At 43.6% G+C, this 20,767-nt stretch overlaps 1 protein-coding gene across 3 annotated transcripts; it reads right to left on the minus strand.

The window, feature by feature from the left end:
- Positions 1–275: 275 nt before the first annotated feature.
- On the minus strand, positions 276–16,805 carry LOC147436294 (Sec14p-like phosphatidylinositol transfer family protein). Of its 3 annotated transcripts, none has more exons than XM_086489231.1 (7): positions 16,619–16,805; positions 15,860–15,981; positions 15,542–15,694; positions 14,873–15,019; positions 14,351–14,503; positions 14,103–14,225; positions 276–868 (listed from the first exon to the last, which is right to left on the minus strand). In XM_086489231.1, the coding sequence occupies exons 1-7, from the start codon at positions 16,713–16,715 to the stop codon at positions 779–781; spliced, it is 885 nt and encodes a 294-aa protein (XP_086345357.1). In that variant the 5' UTR covers positions 16,716–16,805; the 3' UTR covers positions 276–778. The 3 variants fall into 3 exon arrangements, with proteins under 3 accessions (XP_086345357.1, XP_086345356.1, XP_086345355.1); XM_086489230.1 differs by having other exon boundaries at positions 15,542–15,733; XM_086489229.1 differs by having other exon boundaries at positions 15,542–15,739.
- Positions 16,806–20,767: the final 3,962 nt, after the last annotated feature.

Raw genomic sequence — 20,767 nt, forward strand, 5'->3', positions numbered from 1 at the left:
TTTCACAAGCCAGCCACTTACCCTCAGGAGAATCTGTGACTAAGTGGCATTTTCCAAAGGCAGTGCTTTAATTAAAGCTATGGGCAATTTGGCTGCATTTCAAGAACAATGGTCTGCAGGCAAGAATTTGAATGACATAACAACCCTGGTTTTGATTTGTTCGTCAAAACCAACACGCCAAATTTTCATGCTTGTTATCAAGGGATGGTATCATATGACAACACAGAATGCAAACCACATTATGTGAGAATCGAAGTAAGATGAGAAACTATCCATGAGAAAACCTAGAAAGTCTTAATAAAAGTTAAATGCCCGCCTTCAGAAACGATTTATCTGTCTACAACAGTTGATAAGCAAAGCAAAGGAAATAAAAAGGCATAGGTTATCAACGGTCTATAACAGAAGATAACCAAAGCAAAGGGCGTAGGTTGCTACTAAAAGCCAGATCAGAATTGTTTTCTAAAGCCCCTACTTGACATTACTTTAGTACATCTTGGGTGCTTTTAAAAATGGGCATACAAAATGATCCTGAGCTGCTTTTCCAGAACCTGTTCTGGACTATTGACTTCTTGAGTTAATAAAGAAATAATATCTGCCTAATTTTGGTCTCTGCAAGAGTGGCCAACTCCATGTGAGCAACAATACACCTTGCTGGAAAAGAAAAGCAAGGAAAAGACCTCTGCCTCTTTGTGTGGCTTTGCATTAAGGACCTATTTGAGCATCTGTTTAACATAGAGTGCCTGCGCTTGTTTTGCTTCCAGAGTTACCCAGGTTGCAACTAGGAGGTTGGCATTATTCTAAAGCCACGAGGCACTGTATCTGGGGTAAAATACTCTTCTCTAACCACGTCTGCTGTGCAAAACCGCACCTGTTTAAATACACTTAGAACATTACTCATTGCTGATTATTCCGACCAGGAATTAATCATTGTAAAACACAAACATTTACCTAGGTGAATCTGAAATAAGCCTAGATATACCATTAAAGGGAAGTGCAACGTATAGACACGTGGTCTTCATCCACAAGTCAAATATAGCCACCAGCTCCATCATGCATAGTATTGAGTAAATACTATGACAATCACATCATCAGTGCCCACTAGTGGGTGTAGAACTAGCTAGATACCAATACACACACACACACACACACACACACACACACAAACATGAACATGCATCAATACAAAGATCTGCACACTGAGTTTAGCATAGCCCACCCACTAGCAGCTAGATGGTCTTCGTTGTTCCACTGCACACCATCCTGCATGTTTTTGCAGACGTTCGCTGCATTCTGCATGTCAGCCCAGTGCACCCACCCACTTTGCCGTGAAGCTACATTCTAAGTTTGATTCCCCTAGTAGCACTTGTTTGCTACAGCCTACACATGTGCTACTATATTGCTTCCTTTTCTTGGATAGGATTTTGAGGGCCTCCTTTTGGGTAGAGAGGAAAGTTCCATGGTAAGTGTCTGTTATTAATGAATCTTCATGTCCCGACAAAGAATCTTCGTATCCCGACCCTCAACTTATCAGCCACTGCCACTCTTAGTTCATCCTGAATCGGGCGAGCTCTCGTCTACAACGCTCAAACTTACAGGCCATAGGTCATAAAGAACTCAAGACCACTTACAAGAGAAGGATCATAGAATTTTTTTTTCGAGCCACCTATTTTCTTAGAGACAATGTCATGAAGTGGTAGATGTCTATGGCTACCAAGCCGCACACTCCAAGGCTTTCAAGGAATTTTTGCACGAAGTTACTTGCCTTCAAACATCTTCCTTTGGAGTGCAGCTTTTGGCAGAGCGGCGTATCCTGAAATGCTTGCCACGAAAACCCTAGCAAATTACAACTTAAAATTTCTCGACATCTCTCAACAGGTGTCTCTTCTTAAACCGATAACCTTGGAAGCCCAGTGTGTGCTATATCTTGGGGCTCCCATCACCGCCACAAGAACACTGTCTATCGAGGCAAATTCAAGAGCCTATGGACCATGTTGCAGTCGGTGTAACAAACTGCTGACGTGTCAAAGCCTAAAGAATGGAGCCAACTTACAAATGTCGGCCGAGGGGCCTAAACGCTAAGAAGAACAAGTAACAAAAGAAGTCCTCCCAACTTATGGGGACCCCGTCCGATGGGGCCCCAAGTGACATAAAGGATTAAAAACTAAAAAGCAGGACCCGCGCACACGCAAAAAATGATGAGTTGCAGATTTCCAAAAATTGCGTTGGCATGATGGCGTGGCAGGCTGTACGGATTTCCGCGTTTTGCGTTGACTGCAGACGTGGCAATTGTACGGAATTCCGGATTTTACGCTCGCAGCTTTTGAGCATTGCTTTTGGACCAAATGCTTTTGAGTTTTGAAGGCTTTTCACTGTAATTGCTTTCTAGGCCAAGGGCCTTTAAATATGAGGTTAGGGCTCATTCTCTTGCATGCTTCCTAGAGAAGATGCAGAGTCTGGAGTACTGGCTTGTACTGTGTTGATGCAACATAAAGAAATACCGAAAGGGACGCCAAGGTTTGGGGTCAATACTCTCTGGTTTGGAATTCCGCCACTCCGTGTCGCGTGTCGTCTCTCTCTCTCTCGGTTCAGTTGTTATTGAAGTGCTAAAAGCCTATTCACTCTGTTCTTTTCTATTCGCACGTGGTGCCCGTCTTGTGACAATCGGCTACAACCTTATGGAAGAAATCTAACCCTAATTTTGGTGCAGGTTTCAGGACAGAAGCCCTGTCAAGTATCGAGCTTGATTGATGTCGAGAATGCTTTTTCAGTTTGATTTAGCACTTTTCGGAGTTCGGTTTGAGAACTTATTTGGTGATCTTGATTGATGTTTGTTTGAAATGGATAGTATCTCTATTGAACTTGTCTTGGTGCCGATTAGAATTGTTTGACTCTTGTTTTAGTACTGGTTTCAATGATTGGTGATTTTTTTCCGGGTGGAGTAGTGAGAAATGATGTTTGAGAATGCTTGAACAAACTCATCGTTTGGACCCTGGTGGTTATTTGCGAGGGAAGTATTGAATGTTTGAAAAGTATTATTTTTACTCATGGCCCAGGCTCTTTTGGTTATTTCAAAGCACGGCCGATTTCTCTTCTACCGGGAAATCCGATCCGCACTTATGGATTCCGAGAAGAATCAGACAACTCTATTTGCCACCCCTGAGACGAGAGGCAATACGGAAAATTCAAGCGACTTAGCAGAGAATGAGTACGGGCCACCCCAGCCCACACACTATGAACTCGTGGAGATGCAACGTCAACAGCAGGTTGACGAGTGTGCAAAGCAGATGCTTTGGTTTGCCCAGGATCCCCACCATACAAAATTTTTGATACAAAATTTTTGACCCAACAATCGACGGCTGAAGTGCATACCCAGTGGCAGAAAGCCATTGAGACACCCGTCAAACCGGCAATTAAGAAACCTCCTACTCCGAGGATGTTCATTCAAGAAGAACTTCATGATGTGGTCCAGACCCAAATCAATCAGATCCGAACACGAAGAAGCCATCGAAGAAGCAATTGACGAAGCGCAATAAGGGAACGTACTACCCCGGTTACTTGGGCCGTCAATCTTCTTTTGCATCTGCACGAAAACAAAAGAAGCATGTGCGTTTCGAAGGACTACCCAATTCTTCTTCCTCTTCTTCTAAGAGTTCTTCTAGATATTTCTCTTTCTATCCTAGCGAGGAGGACACAAAGGGCAAGAGACGAAGCAAGAATTATTCCGATCAGTTTTTGATAGTTCTACGTAGGAGTCATCCTCTAATAGCTCGGACTCCGACGATCACATGTTTTATGCAAAGAAGAAACACTTTTACAGAGCCAACCAGTATGATTTCCTTGAAGATAAGAACAAGAAGACAAACGAATTTAAAGAGGGTGGACGGTCAGTGAAATTTGAATCCTTTTCTAGATTCCGAGATGCTCTGAGGGCTTTGGCTTTCATTCAGCAGTTTGATATAGCCTTCAGCACTCCAAGATCAGGAGGGCAGCATCGTTTTTAAAGGGAAATGCACAAACATGGTGGTCCACTCTTCTTCTGAGGAAAGAAGCCCCGACCAAGTGGTTGAAGTTCAAACGCCTCTTTATTTCTTCTTGGTTGACCCAGGAGTACGAACGATATGTGAGAACCGCTTGGAACCATCTTTGTATGACCAAGGGTGACACTTTGGACGCATATTGTGAGAGATTTTGGGATTCTTTTCTATCCACCTCCTCGTTTAAGGTCACTTTCAAAGAACAAATTGAGCGGTTTTGCTGCGGACTCCCTACAAAGATCCGAGATTACCGCCTTGAACAACACTCTGAGTCTATACAACAACTAATGAACATGCTAAACAGGGATTCTCGATACATTTGAATAATCCCCACTGATGAAGTTTTGACTCAAAAAGACCAGGCAGACCTTGACCAATGATAATAGAAAGAAGAACTCCCAGAGAAAGAAAGATGCACAACCCCGTTTGATTGCGGAGGAGAGAGCAGACTATCTCAAAGAGGGGAAGTGTTTGGGTTGCAGGAACAAGGGCATATCTCCGAAAAGTGCCCCACAAAGGCACAACGAGGACAGACTGAAGACAAGCCTGAGAGTTCTAGAGCAGCGAAAGAACGTGGCAGAAAAGACAAGATGAAAGCACGACTGGTACTGAATTGGATGGGAACCGATCCAAGCCAGATGGATGAGAGTACGCAACTTTGCCACGCATGGGGCAAAGTAAAAGCTCGTCTTCTTTGATGGAGGAGCCAAGGCCAACTTCATTTCACCTGAATTCGTGGCTCGACTTGAGATTACACCCGACAGGATGGGGCCACCGACGGAGGCAGTTCTCGCGACGCCTGGGGCAGGATGTAGCCATTACACCTGTCATTGGCAAACTTCGTTTGCATTGTCAGGGGTATTTACTATTTAGGGTACGAGGAATTTTACATCATGCCTTTGGAAGGGTGTGACGTCCTCCTAGAAATCCCTTGGTACCATAAGAATAACGCCGTGGTCGACTATCGGGCCAAGAAAGCGACTTTGACCACTAAGAAGGACAGAAAAATTATACTTGATGTAAAATTGAAGGGTGAGTCCGTCCCTATTGTATCGGCTTCGGCCATTTCAAAATTAATGAAATCCAGTCTTTTTGTTTACTCGATCTATTTGAAAGAATTGAATGATGAACAACGAACGAACATGTTTAAATTGGACAAAGAACGACAGCAATTCCTGCACACACATGCTAACTGTTTCTCAGAAGGCCTGCCAACGAGTTACCTCCATCTCATCTTGAGGACCACACTATTGATCTGATTCCTAGAACCACACCACTAAACCGGAAACCTTATCGTGTTAGCCGAGCCCAAAATGAAGAAATCATGAACCAAGTGAAAGACCTTCTTGAAAAGGGTCTCGTCCAGCCTAGTGCTTCACCTTATTGTTCTCCGTTTTTATTGGTACTAAAGAAAGACGGAAGTTGGAGAATGTGCATTGACTATAGAGCTCTCAATAAAATCACCATCAAGAACAGATTCCCGATTACAAGGATCGATGATATTCTTGACAGACTTCAGAGATCCTCTTGTTTCAGCGGGATTGATTTGAAAAGGAGGATATCATCAAATCGGAATCGCCTCGGAAGATGTATACAAGACAGCCTTTCGAACAAGCTTTGGTTTATACGAATTTTTGGTGATGCCCTTTTGGGCTTACCAATGCTCCAGAAACTTTCAATTGAATGATGGATAGGATTTTTCGAGAGCATCGATCTTTTGTGGGCAATTTCTTTCATGATATTAGAGTTTTCTCCAAGAATGAAACAAAACACCGACACCATCTGCTACAGGTCTTTCAGGCATTGCGTGTCACAGATAGGTTCTTAATGCCAAAAAGAGCGAGTTTTTCTTATCGGAGATACATTTCTTGGGACACATCCTCTTATCTTCCCGGCCAAAATTGAGACTATCCGCGATTGGCCTGACTTGAAGAATGTTCATGAAGTTAGAAGCTTTTTGGGGTTGTGTTCTTACTACCGGCGGTTCATTTGGAAGTTTGCAGAGATAGCTTCGCCTTGCACTTATTGACTCCAAAAGGAGTCCCTTTCTCGAGGAGACTGACGACGGTGACTGCTTTTCAGACACTCAGGGAAAATTCACTATTGGACCAATGTTGGCTTTGCCAGACTTGCAAAAGCCATTAGAAGTTTATTGCGACGCTTGTGATCATAGTCTGAAAGCGGTCTTGATGCAAGAAGGCCATGTGATTGCTTATGAAAGTAGAATGTTTTCAAGGCCACAATTGGTAGCACAGATTTATAAGAAAGAGCTATTGGCAGTGATCCATGCTCTTACATAGTGGTGACATTATCTACTAGGAGCCGATTTTACAGTCTTTACTGATCATCAAAGTCCGCTACTTCTTGTCATAGATGCAGCTTTCGGAAAAGCAGATGCAGTTGGCTAACATCTTGTCATAGTTACACTTCCAGATTGTCCATGTTCAAGGACAGTGTCACAAACTGCGCACGTGTCAAAGCCCTGAAGAATGGAGTCAATTCGCAGATGCCGGCAAAGGGGCCTAAACCTTAAGTGAAGAGGCAGAGAAGGAGAGGATGAAGCAGGACCGTCACACACACACAAAAGATACACGCTGGTTTGCTGACGTGACACACCTGTACGGACAATCCGGAAATCACGCAAACAATGTTGACGTGGCAGGCCGTACTGATTTCCGCGTTTTGCATTGACATGTTGACGTGGCAGGCTGTATGGATTTTCGTAAATTACGCTGGCATCTTTTGGGCATTGTTTTTGGACCAGATGCTTTTGAGTTCGAAGACTTTTCATGTAAAACTGCTTTTGGGGCCTAGGGCCTCTAAATATGAGGCCATGATCTCATTCTCTGCCATGCTTCTTGGAGAAGGTGCAAAGTCTGGAGTACCGGCTTGTACTGTGTTGATGCAATATAAAGAAATACCAAAAGGGGCGCCAAGGTTTGGGGCCAATACTCTCTGGGGTGGAATTCAACCACTTCGTGTCACGTGTTGTCCTACAAGTCTGTTCAGTCTGTTCTTTGCTATTGGCACGTGGTGCCCGTCTTGTGACAGACAGAAAAACTTAGTGGCAAATGCATTGTCTCGGATGCCCCTTGTTTTGGCTATTTCCGCAATACATTACAAAAGCTTCGAGGATATGCTTGACCAGTATACCGCCGATCTGGACTTTGCAGATGTTTTAGATCGGATACAGAATGGGGAGATAATGCCATGATATTCCATACGGGATGGCTACTTGATGAACAAAATTCTTTTGGCCGAGACTCAAGAAGGATGTGGACGACTTTGTTCGCAGTTGTTTAGTATGCCAAAAGGTCAAGTTTGACAGGCATAAGGCACAAGGATTACTACAACCTTTATCCATTCCCACCCGCCCCTGGGAAAGTATTGCGATGATTTCATCTTTAATCTCTCGAAGACAACCAGTGGGCACGATGGCATTTGGATTGTCATTGACAGATTTAGCAAGCAAGCTCACTTCATTCCAGTGAAAAAAACAGTCAAGCCGGACCATTTAGTGAGACTATTCATTGCACAGATATTTCAGTTACATGACATGCCTAAGACAATAGTCTTCGATAAGGATCTCCGATTCACGAGTTTGTTTTGGAGGGCTATTTGGAAGAACATTGGCACACGATTGCACTTCTCGTCATCATTCTACCCGCAAACAGATGGGCAATCTGAGATTGCAAATTCACTTGTTTTGGATTATTGAAGTCTTACATCTCTGATAAGAAGACTAAATGGAAAAAAAATTTGCCTTCGGTGGAATTTACCTACAAAAACACGGTTCACTCTTCAACGGGGTGAGGCGCCATTTTGAGATAATTAAAGGTGCTCAGAAGGTTCCACCCTTTCTCAGCACTAAAGACAAGATTTTAAAAGCCAACTAGTACATGAGGCACTTAGACATTGCTTTTGCCAAGGTCCGCGAAGCTTTAGAGAAGTCTCAAGTACGCATAAGAAGACATGAGATCAACATCGATGCGACTTGAAATTAAAGAAAGACGATTGGGTACTCTTGCGTATTGAGAAGGCACACCTAAGGAAACGAAAGGGAAAGGAGCAACTTTTTTCGAAGCTTAGCATGAGGTATTATGGACCTTTCCAGATTAAAGAAAAGATAAAAACGTCTCCTTTCGACTCAAGCTGCCAGATACTTGGAAGATTCACAATGCATTCCATGTGAGTCTCTTGAAACCTTTTAAAGGTGAGGCGCCAATTGATGGGGAGCCAGATGAGCAACCCAGAGTGGAAGAGAGCAAGGAGATACTCCTTTCTAAACAGATTTTGGCACGCAAGGAAAGAAAAGTGAAAGGTGAAGTGATTCGGCGGTTCTTAGTTAAATTCGAGAACTATCCGACATTAGATGCGAAGTCGATGGAGGAGGAGGGCCTAGCAGATACTCCTCAGATTTTGAAACTTTACCTTGAAGCATTCGTTTTAGCTACGTCTACTCCGAGAGATCTCGCATATCAACAGGATTGAAATTGGTAAAGAGGGATTGCACAAGAGGGGAGTCACTCCAGCCCTTTGTCACAGATACCTAGCTTGAATAAAGTCACTGATATCCCTTTGGGTTTTAGGGATACTGCTAAGCTGACATGTAAGGTGCAGCGGAATGAATGTTGTATTTTCTCAAGATTAGTGATCTTTACTGCTCAAGGTTCCTTTTAGTTCTTAGGGAAAGAGAGAGCTTTCCGTCTTATAGAGAGTGTGGTGATCACGAACAAAGTGAGTGGATCTAGTGCGTGCAAGTGAATGAGACTGAGAGAAGTAGAGAGAAGAGATACGACACCGAGAGGTTGTAAAACCCTCCTCCGAAGGCCCCACTCACGTCGGCAAGAGTGGTCTATGTCTTGATTGCACAAAGGTGTACAATGCGTATGCAATGGACTATGCAACTTGGTCTATGCCGATGACGACGATGGTGACGACGACGACGACGACGACGATGACGATGGCTGAAATCTGAGATCTTCTAACTGCTGAATTTCGGGACTGTTTCGGTGGCTGAAAATGACTGTTTTGGCTACATTTCCTTGGTTGAAGATGGGGGAACAATCTGTAAACTGGTTGGGGCTGATCTGCTACTGAGTCATGGCTGAAATCTGCGTTTTCAACTGCGGTATGGCTGAGAATCAAAAACGCTGAGGCTTCTTGCTGCTTAGCAAAACGCTGGTGCTGATCTGGAATTGCAAATCAAAAACGCTATGATGCTTGCAAAAACGCCCATGCTGATCTGGGGAAAAACGCCAGCAAATCTGGGAATTCTGATGGCGATCATGAGCATCTGCTATCGCTATGATGCTGAGGGTGATGGCGATGGCCGGCTGTGGAAAACGCCAGGGATGGGAACTTGCCCGCGATGATGGAGGTCCAAATACGTTGGGGGTGCTGAGGGGGGGTACTGCTGAGAAGTTGCCTGTTGAGCGGGAAGCTCCTGCTGCCTCTTCTGCCATTTAGTGCTAACTTGGGTTTGCTTATATAGAAACTTAGCAAAATTGCCCTACCTACTTTTGTAGGAAAATCACTTAAAAATAATCAATGAAAATCCCAATAAATAGGAAAATAGGCTAAATGCACTGGAAAATTCCCCTAACTGATGCTAATGGATTCTGATGGGAATTCCGATGATCATGCTGTGTGCAACCGGAGGATATGCATCTATGCTAAGTGACTGGGCATGCACGGTCTACGAATAGACTCACAAAAGTGCCAGATCACTGCTAATCTAACTGACTTGGCTGACGGGAACCCTGCTATGGTGTAGCTTGTCCACGGACACATAGGGTTGGGATGTGTCACGTGACATCCCCTCCTTTTGAAAGTGAGGTACTGGTACCGAACTATATGGCGTCGAGGGAGATCGCCAACAGCATCCGGAATCCTGGAAGGGACTCTTCGTCGGCCCACTTTGCTGTGTGGGTCGAGCGGTACTTAAACTTCATAAAGATCTGCAACGCTTGCTTCTTTTGGCCGCGCCGAAAGCGACAAAGTCTTTTGAATCTCCTTTCTTGCGTCAACTTCGTCTAGAGTCCTGCTTCTTTCATCTTCAAGAATCTCCATGGCTGAAAATTCCTGAAACCATCTCCAACACAAAACAATGAACATACCTATTCCATGTAAAGTGACGGAAAAAAATATTGTCTTCTCTAAAGACTATGTATGCAATGTAGACAACATAGAGACGAAGTGACAACCCGTTCATCAAACACATGCAAACAACGAGGTCGAATCTTTTCTGTTTGATTAAAATCAATCAGCTGTGGAAAATCACAATGAAAATGCCCATGCTTGGTGCTCATACTATCATGTGCTCTTTCGGAAACTGTGTCACGCCACGGAAGAAACATGGAATGTGACTTCCTGACATACAAACTTTTCAACTTTTCATGAACAATCGCATACATTCGTGCTCATCCATGAGAGAAACGTGCTCAACATACAATATGTCATGCCTTGGAAAAGGGATCACATAACGATGCTGACTAAAATACAGGAAACCTTCACAAATGAAACACTCGAACAATGCGTGCGTATCAATCATGCGAACACACAATACTTCCTGTAAGGGCTCCTTGGACCAAGGCTCGAGAGCCAAGATCGGTGCTTCGGGATCTACGGGATCTGTGGACCTCGACTCGAAAGCCAAGATCGATTCTTGGTGATTGATCGAATCTACAACGAGGTTAGCTTCGCTAGAAAAAGCATCAACTAACACATCATCCTTGTGAACAATCACATCATCTTCATGCAATTCATCATGCTTGTGAGAAATCATATCTTGATCATGCACATCATCATGCTTGTCATTGTCATCCAAATCATTATGCAAATCATTGGCATCCAAATCATCATGCTTATCATTGTCCTTCAAATCATCATGCAAATCATTGTCAATCAAATCATCATCATGCTTCACACAATCATGCAAATCCTGTGTCATGCTTTGGAGAAGAAGAGACTGAGAGAGTCTCCTTTCCCCAAATCTCTTGCATCTGTGCCTGAACTTGAGAATAGAGTCGCCAAAACTCTTTGTTTTGTCGGTCGCTCTGTTCTTGTATTGCTTTTCTTTCTGCTTTGTCTTTTGCGTGTCTGCGATCCATTTCTGCTTTTCTTTCTGCGTGTCTACGTTCCATTTCTACTTTTCTTTCTTTGCATTCACGATCAAATTCTGCCATTCTTTCTGCATTTCTTGCTACGCGTTCTAACTTCCTTTCCAGAAACATCTGCTCCAACTCCTCCATAGGAGTTAGTGCAATCCTTGTCGTAGATGGGGAAGGGTCGGAAAAACCTCCTGGTGGGAAGAATTCTTCTTCGGCTCTCTCATGCTCATCACCTCCAAGCGAAGCATCCATTCCGCTTCGAGTGATGACCATTCTGCAATCGTGGGTTCTTGTGGGTTCTTGGGGTTCTTGAGTTCACGAGGAACTTGGGTTCTTGGGGATCTTGGGTTCTTGAGGTTCTTGAGGTTTTCTTTCGCTTGCAAATCGCGTTGGAGAAGGATCTTCTCTTCACCCGAGTTCTACTCCTTTCTATGGGCGCACCCCTTGGCGGCCTTCCGCTCACACCAAGGTTGCTTTTTCCCACCTCACGTCGATTGGCCGGCTGCTAAGTGCACGGTTCGCTCTCAGTGAGTGAAAAGAGACACAAGGGGAGGCTGGACAAACCCTTCTTTCTTGGGATTCCTGTCACTCTTCAACAAAACACGATTACGAATCGCCACGCCCAAGTAAACTTGGGTTCGTGCGATCGCAACAAGCAAAAAAAAAATCTTGTGGTTCTTTCCTTGAGTAATGCAGAACACTTCCAAAGCTCTGATACCAATGTTAGGTGCAACGGAATGAATGTTGTATTTTCTCAAGATTAGTGATCTTTACTGCTCAAGGTTCCTTTTAGTTCTTAGGGAAAGAGAGAGCTTTCCGTCTTATAGAGAGTGTGGTGATCACGAACAAAGTGAGTGGATCTAGTGCGTGCAAGTGAATGAGACTGAGAGAAGGAGAGAGAAGAGATACGACACCGAGAGGTTGTAAAACCCTCCTCCGAAGGCCCCACTCTCGTTGGCGAGAGTGGTCTATGTCTTGATTGCACAAAGGTGTACAATGCGTATGCAACGGACTATGCAACTTGATCTATGCCGATGACGACGATGGTGACGACAACGACGACGAGGACGACGACGATGGCTAAAATCTGAGATCTTCTAACTGCTGAATTTCGGGACTGTTTCGGTGGCTGAAAATGACTGTTTTGGCTGCGTTTCCTTGGTTGAAGATGGGGGAACAATCTGCAAACTGGTTGGGGCTGATCTGCTACTGAGTCATGGCTGAATTCTGCGTTTTCAACTGCGGTATGGCTGAGAATCAAAAACGCTGAGGCTTCTTGCTGCTTAGCAAAACGCTGGTGCTGATCTGGAATTGCAAATCAAAAACGCTATGATGCTTGCAAAAACGCCCATGCTGATCTGGGGAAAAACGCCAGCAAATCTGGGAATTCTAATGGCAATCATGAGCATCTGCTGTCGCTATGATACTGAGGGTGATGGCGATGGCCTGCTGTGGAAAACGCCAGGGATGGGAACTTGCCCGCGATGATGGAGGTCCAAAAACGCTGGGGTGCTGAGGGGGGTACTGCTGAGAAGTTGCATGTTGAGCGGGAAGCTCCTGCTGCCTCTTCTGCCATTTAGTGCTAACTTGGGTTTGCTTATATAGAAACTTAGCAAAATTGCCCTACCTACTTTTGTAGGAAAGTCACTTAAAAATAATAAGTGAAAATCCCAATAAATAGGAAAATAGGCTAAGTGCACTGGAAAATTCCCCTAACTGATGCTAATGGATTCTGATGGGAATTCCGATGATCATGCTGTGTGCAACCGGAGGATATGCATCTATGCTAAGTGACTGGGCATCCACGGTCTACGAATAGACTCACAAAAGTGCCATATCACTGCTAATCTAACTGACTTGGCTGACAGGAACCTTGCTATGGTGTAGCTTGTCCACGGACACAAGGTTGGGATGTGTCACGTGACATGACAGTATTCTGCCGTATGACTTTATGAAATGGGATTCCCGAAATTGAATATGAATGATTTGTACTCTCTCATGAGACTTGTTTGAGTACAAGAACTCAAAGACGAAATGACTGTGGCATTTCGGTCTCATAAATCTCCATAGACATGATCGCAATAAGGAGTAGTTAATCCGACATCAATGAGGCCCGGGATAGATCTAGATGTGGTTACTAAATACGTTGCTGGCAGTCATGGTCAGAGATTTGAAATGATTTTTTATATGATTGATTTGTCTTGTGATGTCATGTGCAGTGATGTGACTATCGTCTACCTACAAGTGCTAGATGTGTCGTGTCTAGTGCGTCGGTACTTAGAGTCGTGTCTGCTCAAATGGTTTATGGTCTCAGTCTGTTTTGCAAGCGTAATGCAATTATTTTTCCCGTGCTTCCATAGTCATAGCTACCGTCATACGTTCTTATACCTTACGAACCCTCCCACTTTTGCCTCACCAATCCCCTTATCCTCCTCCTCCCATTTTCTTCCCCTTTTCTTTTTCTTTTAGATTTTTCCTTGTATTTCTAGTTATTTTGTTGTTTGTTTGTATGTCTGGTGTGCATGTACGTGCTACATGTGTGTGCTATCAACCTTGGTTTTGTGTGTGCACGTTTGGGGTGGGTGGGTGATTTTTGTGGGTGAGTGCAGTTAAATCAGTTTTTTGTTTTGCTTACAGGCCTGTTGTTGTATACAGCTTGTACTTGCCCTCAAAATCAGCACAATTTGGGCCTTCTAAGCACTTTTTCAAGTGATAAAATTCAGCTCTTTTTGTTGGGGGGAGAGAGAGAGAGAATGCTTAATGTTATAAGAACAATCCCAAGGACCTCAAAGATCTATCCAATGAGTCTAGAACTCAACTTGCTACTCGAAAGAAGAGTGGCGACCAATCCGCCACACTTGCCCATGTTGGGGGGGGGGGGGGGGGTGGAAAGGTATAGAGAGAGTCTAAAAATTTCGATACAAAACAGGGAATCTTTGTAATATTGAATACATACCAGACTAGCATATGATTTCAGCCATGGTTTGACCATGTTCCAACCAGGCTGGAAAATGAATGGAGCTTCTACAAACAGCACTTGGTCTAATCGCTTGGGATAGTAATTAAAAAACACATCCACCTGTTCAAAACCAAATGAAATTTATCAATCACAAGATAGAAACCCCAACAAGCAATCAACAAGCTCGTCATACACAATGAAGCAAACATCTAGAATCCTAGTCCTGCTCGACATAGACCCATTACCAAAAACTTGACGAACTTGAGGTCCCCATTTTTTGATGTGAAGCCTCTCAGATCAAAAATGCCCAGGATTCTGTCTTTGCCTGGTGGTAGCTGGTTTAAAGCCTTCTCTATGAGATAAATGCACAGTTTCTCGCTTTCTATGAGATCATCCCTCTACAGCAGGAACCATAAACACAAATTCAGTAAGAGCGCTAGCTAAAAATGACAAGTAGAGCGAATAGTTCATTCTTACAAGCACCGAATCAGTTTTTCAAAACACTCTAGGACATTCACATTTGCAATAATCTAATAATAAATAGAAAATCTATGAGAGCGACAGATGTGCATGAACGGCTGGAACTCTCATGCATATAGATGCACACTCTGACAGCTTTATGATGCACATGTGCTCTCCTTCGTAGCAAAATAGCTACAACGTGCACAGAAGGGACCCAAACTGGATGATTGTATGACACACCAATACCAATAGCTTGTGCAAATACAGATAACAACACTGCAATACCGAATACAAATGTCACTTACAGCAGGGACATGGTTAGCAGCCACCACCACAACCACAGGCCTCCCTTCAATGTCAGGGCTTGAATGCAGATATGCTTTGCCAGTGGTTGCAATGCCTTTGACTGAGTCTTCAGTGAGTCTATCTACATCAAAATCTCTGCGCCAAGTCTGACACACATCTACTCGTTAAGGAGAAATTGAATTGAAAGGACTATTCTGGATGCTTTACTTGAAAGAAGTGAAAAATAACAAAGCGGTACCACCGTCCCAAGTTCTACAAAACACCATCATATCATATTACAGTGCAGTGTAGAGCCTCCACCATAAAAGAGAAAGCTTTCTGTAACATTGAGCTAGTATAGAATGATGAAGACAATGGATCCATCACAAATTCTGAGCAAAATTGAAATAGTACACATCTTTATGAAAAAATGGAGATGGCCTATATTTAATGTGCATATGTAAATAGACATCCACTAATGCACCTGAAGAGAGAAAAAAAAGAGAGAAGCATAGATCCCATCAGAATCACTTATTATGCTACTTTCACAAGAGGCTTATAGAGAAATTGTCTTTCACAACTATGAGAACTACAATCATATAAACTGGAGAGAGAGAGAGAGAGAGAATCACAATATGAGTACAACACACCAAAATAGTTTTTCAAATTCATTGAGAAGTCCAGGATACAAGGGCTTTAACTAGCTTCCCCACTGCTGCATCAACATTATATTTGCGGTCCTTCAAAAACCACAGCAGCAAATCATCATCGTCCCTTCCATTCTTCCCAACTGGAAGTTCAGGATGTAAGCTTTGGAGCTTACTCTTGACATCTTGCACCAGCTGTGCATAAAAACCATCTGATTCCATAAAGTCATTGACCTGATACTAGCATGAAGCAATACTTACAAACAAGAAAGATAAATAGGTGGCAATACAAACTGTCAGAGAGGGAACTCTCGCGTCATACAATTTAGCAATAGATGCCCCATAACTAACCATCATTACCTTCAACTGCTCTTGTGAGTCAACCACCAGCTCCAGTGTTTGAATTTGTTGGGCTCTGACAGCAAATCGACCGTCTATAACCTTCACATGAAGAGATGACCCACCCAAGCATCTTCTTCTCCCTTATTGACAAAGCAACGCGACAAGTTTAAGTCAAATTGTTCAAGACGGGAACTTCTTGATTTAAATGTTTCTCAACCTCAGGCAGCATGACAATCGGACAAATGTGCAATGTGCATGTTTCTGTTCTTTCTTGTCATACACACTGATGCCTTGCAAAAAGGCTCCTGATTTCAACAAGAGCGTCTTTGTTTCCAAAATCAAATCGCAGTACATAGTGGGCTATGCTATCAACCATGCACGCCACAATGCTCCGCTTCTGCATGATACGAGCTTCCCACTCTACAAAGCGAATGCAGTAATTCCGCAAGACATATCACATCATTGTTCTCCATAAGGGTGTCCTTACTAAATCACCCCACGCTAATGGGCCCAATGCGCCTGTCTGAAACTGCATTCACCACAAACACGATCCTGCACTTCTTCATCGATCAATCAGAAGTGATATCACCCAACGAAAGTCTATCACTCCACGCTAATGGGCTCAATGCGACTGCATTCACCACAAACACGATCCTGCACTTCTTCATCAATCAATCAGCAGTGATATCACCCCAACGAAAGTCTATCACTACGTACATAAACAGCCTATCCTTAGAAAGCTTCTTGACCATCATTTTCCCAATGTATTAACTGTACCTGGGCGTGAATGGCAGCTCGCAGAGAAGGCTATGGATGACTGAGCATGCGAGTGCGGGTAGACTGAATAGGGTGCTGCCCAGGACAGACTCGTCATGTGCGCGATGTTGTTGAGGCCGTGTGTGTGTGTGTGTGTGTGTGTGTGTGTGTGTGTGTGTGTGTGTGTGAGAGAGAGAGAGAGAGAGAGGACAACCTGATCAGAAAACGATGTCGGCGTCGTCTGTGCTTGTCTTATGAGATAGATCCTGTTGGCGGATAAGAATCCTCTTGCAAATCCGCTTCTGCTCCTTCCCCCTTCCCTCTCTATTTAACAGATCAAGGGTGGGGGTTCATTTGATGGCCCCGGGCGAAATCGGGCCGTTGGGTGTTCGTATTGTAAATTGTGTGACGCGAGCCCCCTTCTATCAATGCCACGGGAGAAGAGTGAAGGGATCGACCCCGCACACTCCAAAGGCACATGATCGGCGACGTGCACGTTTTGGACCGTTGGATCGACGCAGCAAGGGGGCAGGATTTTATACAGTCGCAATCGCCATATGTGCATCGACACGCGTCAGCGCAGGTGGATAGGATGCAGGCATGCGGAGGGGTCAAGGGTCTGAGGCGACGCAGGAAACCTTAAATATTTTTTTCCATTGAATGGATCAACGGTTGATTAATAGATGAGGCTCTCCCCCCACCCCAAGGCTTGAATCCATGATGTCTTGCTTGGCAGCCCGATGCCCTAACCACTCCTATGCATGCATTTTGAAGATAATGGAAGTCCGCATGGTTTTGTAAATGCAAACAAAATGTAAAATAAAAAATTTGGTAACTTCGGGTGCTCAAGCGGCATTTGGAAATTCGGGTCTTCAAATCCACGAGCCAGATTCTGCTTGTGTTCATCAAATGAACCCCCACGAGGAGGCCCCTTCCTCTTATTTCTAAAGATGTCCTTAGGCCCCTTTGACATTGTGGAGGCCACCTAGTCTAATATGAGGATTTGTGTGCCATCAAATGTGTTTGAATGTTACCTGCAAATATCAGTGATTCATCATCATCTAAGATGAGGAACGCACTTCCTTTGAGCTCGGATGTGTTACTATGCAAATCGATTAAAGGAGCAATTAATACTTGTCTCTTTACTAGATGGAATGAAGTTCACTCTCTCAATGCTAGTGTACAAAATTTTATAGCTGTTGAAGTTTTGTACCAATACAATCAACAAATGTATTTTAGAATGTTTAAGTTCTTTTGTGTTAGTGCATTAAAAGTAGATAGCACCACACACACGTGAGAGAGAGAGAGAGAGGGAGAGAGGGAGAGTATGAAAGAGTGCTAGGAAGGTGGAGTTTAATTCCACTTCACCCTTCACCTCTTTTTAACCATACTATGCGTATGCTTCATTGTATCATGCTTGAGTCTCCACATCCTCACTTGCATGATAGCCACTACATATCTCCAAATTCACGTGTCCAAACCTCTATGGTCTCCTTTATGGATTATCTTGTCATAAAATATAATATCTAACCAACCCAAATGATTTTCTCATATTAAATTGATCACTTAATGTGGGAGAATAAACGGCAACAAGTGTTAAGATATAGATATGTGCTCATAGATCTATCTCAACACGGGGCCAATGGTAAAGGGGCCCAAAAGGGAGATGGTCTATCAAAGAGCAAGGCTAACCAATGGAGCATAAGACCTTAGGGTTAGCTTCATTGAAGACCTCCAATAAATGTGTGTAAAAGTCCTTTGACCTTAGGTAAGCTAGTGCTGAGCTTGAGGTGGGAACCCGGCCCAAGCTCGAGGTGCTTGTCCTGCTTGAGGTGCTTGTCGTGCTTGAGGTGTTTGTCATGCTTGAGGTGCTTGATTAAGATGCTTGAGGTGCTTGACTGGCTCCATGTTCTGAATATGGCAAGGGGTAATGGTCCCTCTTAGTGGCGGCATTGACCTTCTTGAGATCCACGCACACTCTGGGTTTCCCATTCTTTTTTGGCACAATCACTATTGGAGACACCCATTCTGAGTGCTCAATAGGGTATATGAATCCGCATTCCACAAGATTTTCAATCTCTTCTTGAACGATTTTTGCATATTTAGGATTCATTGGGTAGGGTCGTTGCTGAACTGGTTTAGCCATGCTATTAATGGGGATTGTGTGTTGCACCACGGAAGGTGGAACACCTTTCATATCATGATAGGTTAATGCAAATATATCCCTGAATTCCTTGAGAAGTTCTTTAAGTACACACTCCTCAGTCTCTATCAGATCTTGGGCAATGAAAACAGGTTTAGACTCTTCTCCTGGGTCCGCTAACTCTATTTCCTTAACTATCGCTGGACCATCATAGACTCCATTGCTCCCATCGATAGGTTTTCTTTGAGCCTTTGTATACACAACCTTACGTTCCTCTGTGGTATAGGATTTGAAATGTTCAGGTGCAGGGTGTAAGTTTGTGGGGTCCTGTTGTTCTATGGACTGTGATTTCACTTCCGATTCCTTTTGTTGTTGAGCTAACTCTCGATCTTGTCGTCTCCTTACGGTACGGCCCAACTTTGGCTTCTTTGTAGCCTCTAGTTGTGCGATGTCAATGGGTTGCGGGCTACACCACATAACGCTTTGAAGGTATTCACCCCAGTTATCTACCAACTTTCGATGACCATCACATGCCCCTATATAATTAAGCCATTCTGTGGTAGATTTCTTTTCATTTATTCTAGCACGCACATTTGCTCTATATTATCGCCTCTTATATCTCTTACTCTTCTTGTCTAATTTTCCATTACAACAGATCTCTAGTGAAGAGTCACTAGATGAATCGCTTCTTGTGTCTTCTGCTCCCTTCGATAGATTGTCATTTGGGGTACCATTGGGCCATGAATGGTTTGTCCCCACATTTGCACTCAGATTTAACTCAGTTCTTTGTTCTCAGAGTCAATTTCAATTGATGATTCTGACCCCAAATCGTGTGGGCTATAGTCTTGTGAGGCGCTACTTGTTCCAATGCTAGTCAAACTTTCATCTTATAGGTCATCAGAAGCTATATGCATTGCTTCTAGCATATTTAAGGGTACGCATGGTGGCATTTCATCCCCCTCAGGTGTTACCCAGTTCGTCCCTCTATTTCCCCAAGTGTCTATGGTTGCTGCTAGGTGGACCCAATCCACATTGTCTAACTCAGTCATCCCAAGTAGTACATCCATATAAGGAGAATCTTCCCCAACATCCGTGTCCGCTTTACACGTGTAACAATACTACAATGGGGCCGAGTGAACTGTGTTGTCAGATCTATGATCAATTATAAACCTATTTCCTAGGGGATGTGCTCGACCAGTTACAAGATCCACTCGAATGACAGAATCTTGGAACTGCAAGTAGACATGGTTTTTAGAGCAGTCATGCACCATTTTTGCTTCCCTCATGAAAGGACGTCCTAAGATCATCTCCGATGCCATAGTGTGTTTGGAGAAATTCATAACAATGAAGGTAATCCTTATTTTATGTCCAAAGACCTTGATTTTGAGATCTTCTAGCATCCCAATAGGTTTAACAATTGACCCATTGGCCATCTTCACTACTATGGTTGTGGTCGCAAGGTGAGGTCTTTTTCCCAACAATTTTTAGTCACAATGCTAACCCCAACGCCACCATCAAGGATTTCCTTCACAGTTAATCCCTTAGTAGTGATTGGTATGGTCGCATTGGATTCCTCACCCTCAAAGTATTGTCCCAACTTGTTAATAGGTATTTCTATAACAAGGTTCTCATCTAGGTTGGGTTGTGGATCTAAGTGTTCCTCCTCTATTGGCATCTCCCCACCTCCATCCATCTGTGCAAATTGTGGTAGCCCAAACTTTAGTTCTCCATTGAGGAAGGCTCGAAGAGCTGAGACTAGATCAAGGTCTTTATATAGTTTGGACATGATGGTGATTCTAACTTCTAAAGACATGAAATCCATCAATTTGGCAATGTTTAACGGCACCTTTTGGACTTCAGCCTCGTGGGGAAGATGGGATCTCCATTTCTTCGATAGGATCAGGTAGTCCCACTGTAAACATTCTTTCCATCAAGAAGTGAGTACGCCCACTTTCCCATGACTTTAAGTCACTTTCTTATTGGATGACAATAGGTATGGCTAAGGGTCTTTGGACTTGGTGAGGTTG

This window comes from Adiantum capillus-veneris, chromosome 18 (genome assembly GCF_014529385.1).
Source record: "Adiantum capillus-veneris isolate H3 chromosome 18, ASM1452938v2, whole genome shotgun sequence".
Taxonomy (NCBI): domain Eukaryota; kingdom Viridiplantae; phylum Streptophyta; class Polypodiopsida; order Polypodiales; family Pteridaceae; genus Adiantum; species Adiantum capillus-veneris.

Bases quoted from the DNA above. Each gene is read 5' to 3' on its own strand.
- LOC147436294 (XM_086489229.1), bottom strand. From the start codon at position 16,715: ATGACGAGTCTGTCCTGGGCAGCACCCTATTCAGTCTACCCGCACTCG. The intron at 14,226-14,350 runs GTAATGGGTCTA...GGTTTTGAACAG, and splicing joins TCAAGTTCGTCAAGTTTTTG to GTGGATGTGTTTTTTAATTA. The intron at 869-14,102 runs GTATGTATTCAA...GTATTTAAACAG, and splicing joins TGAAATCATATGCTAGTCTG to GTGCGGTTTTGCACAGCAGA.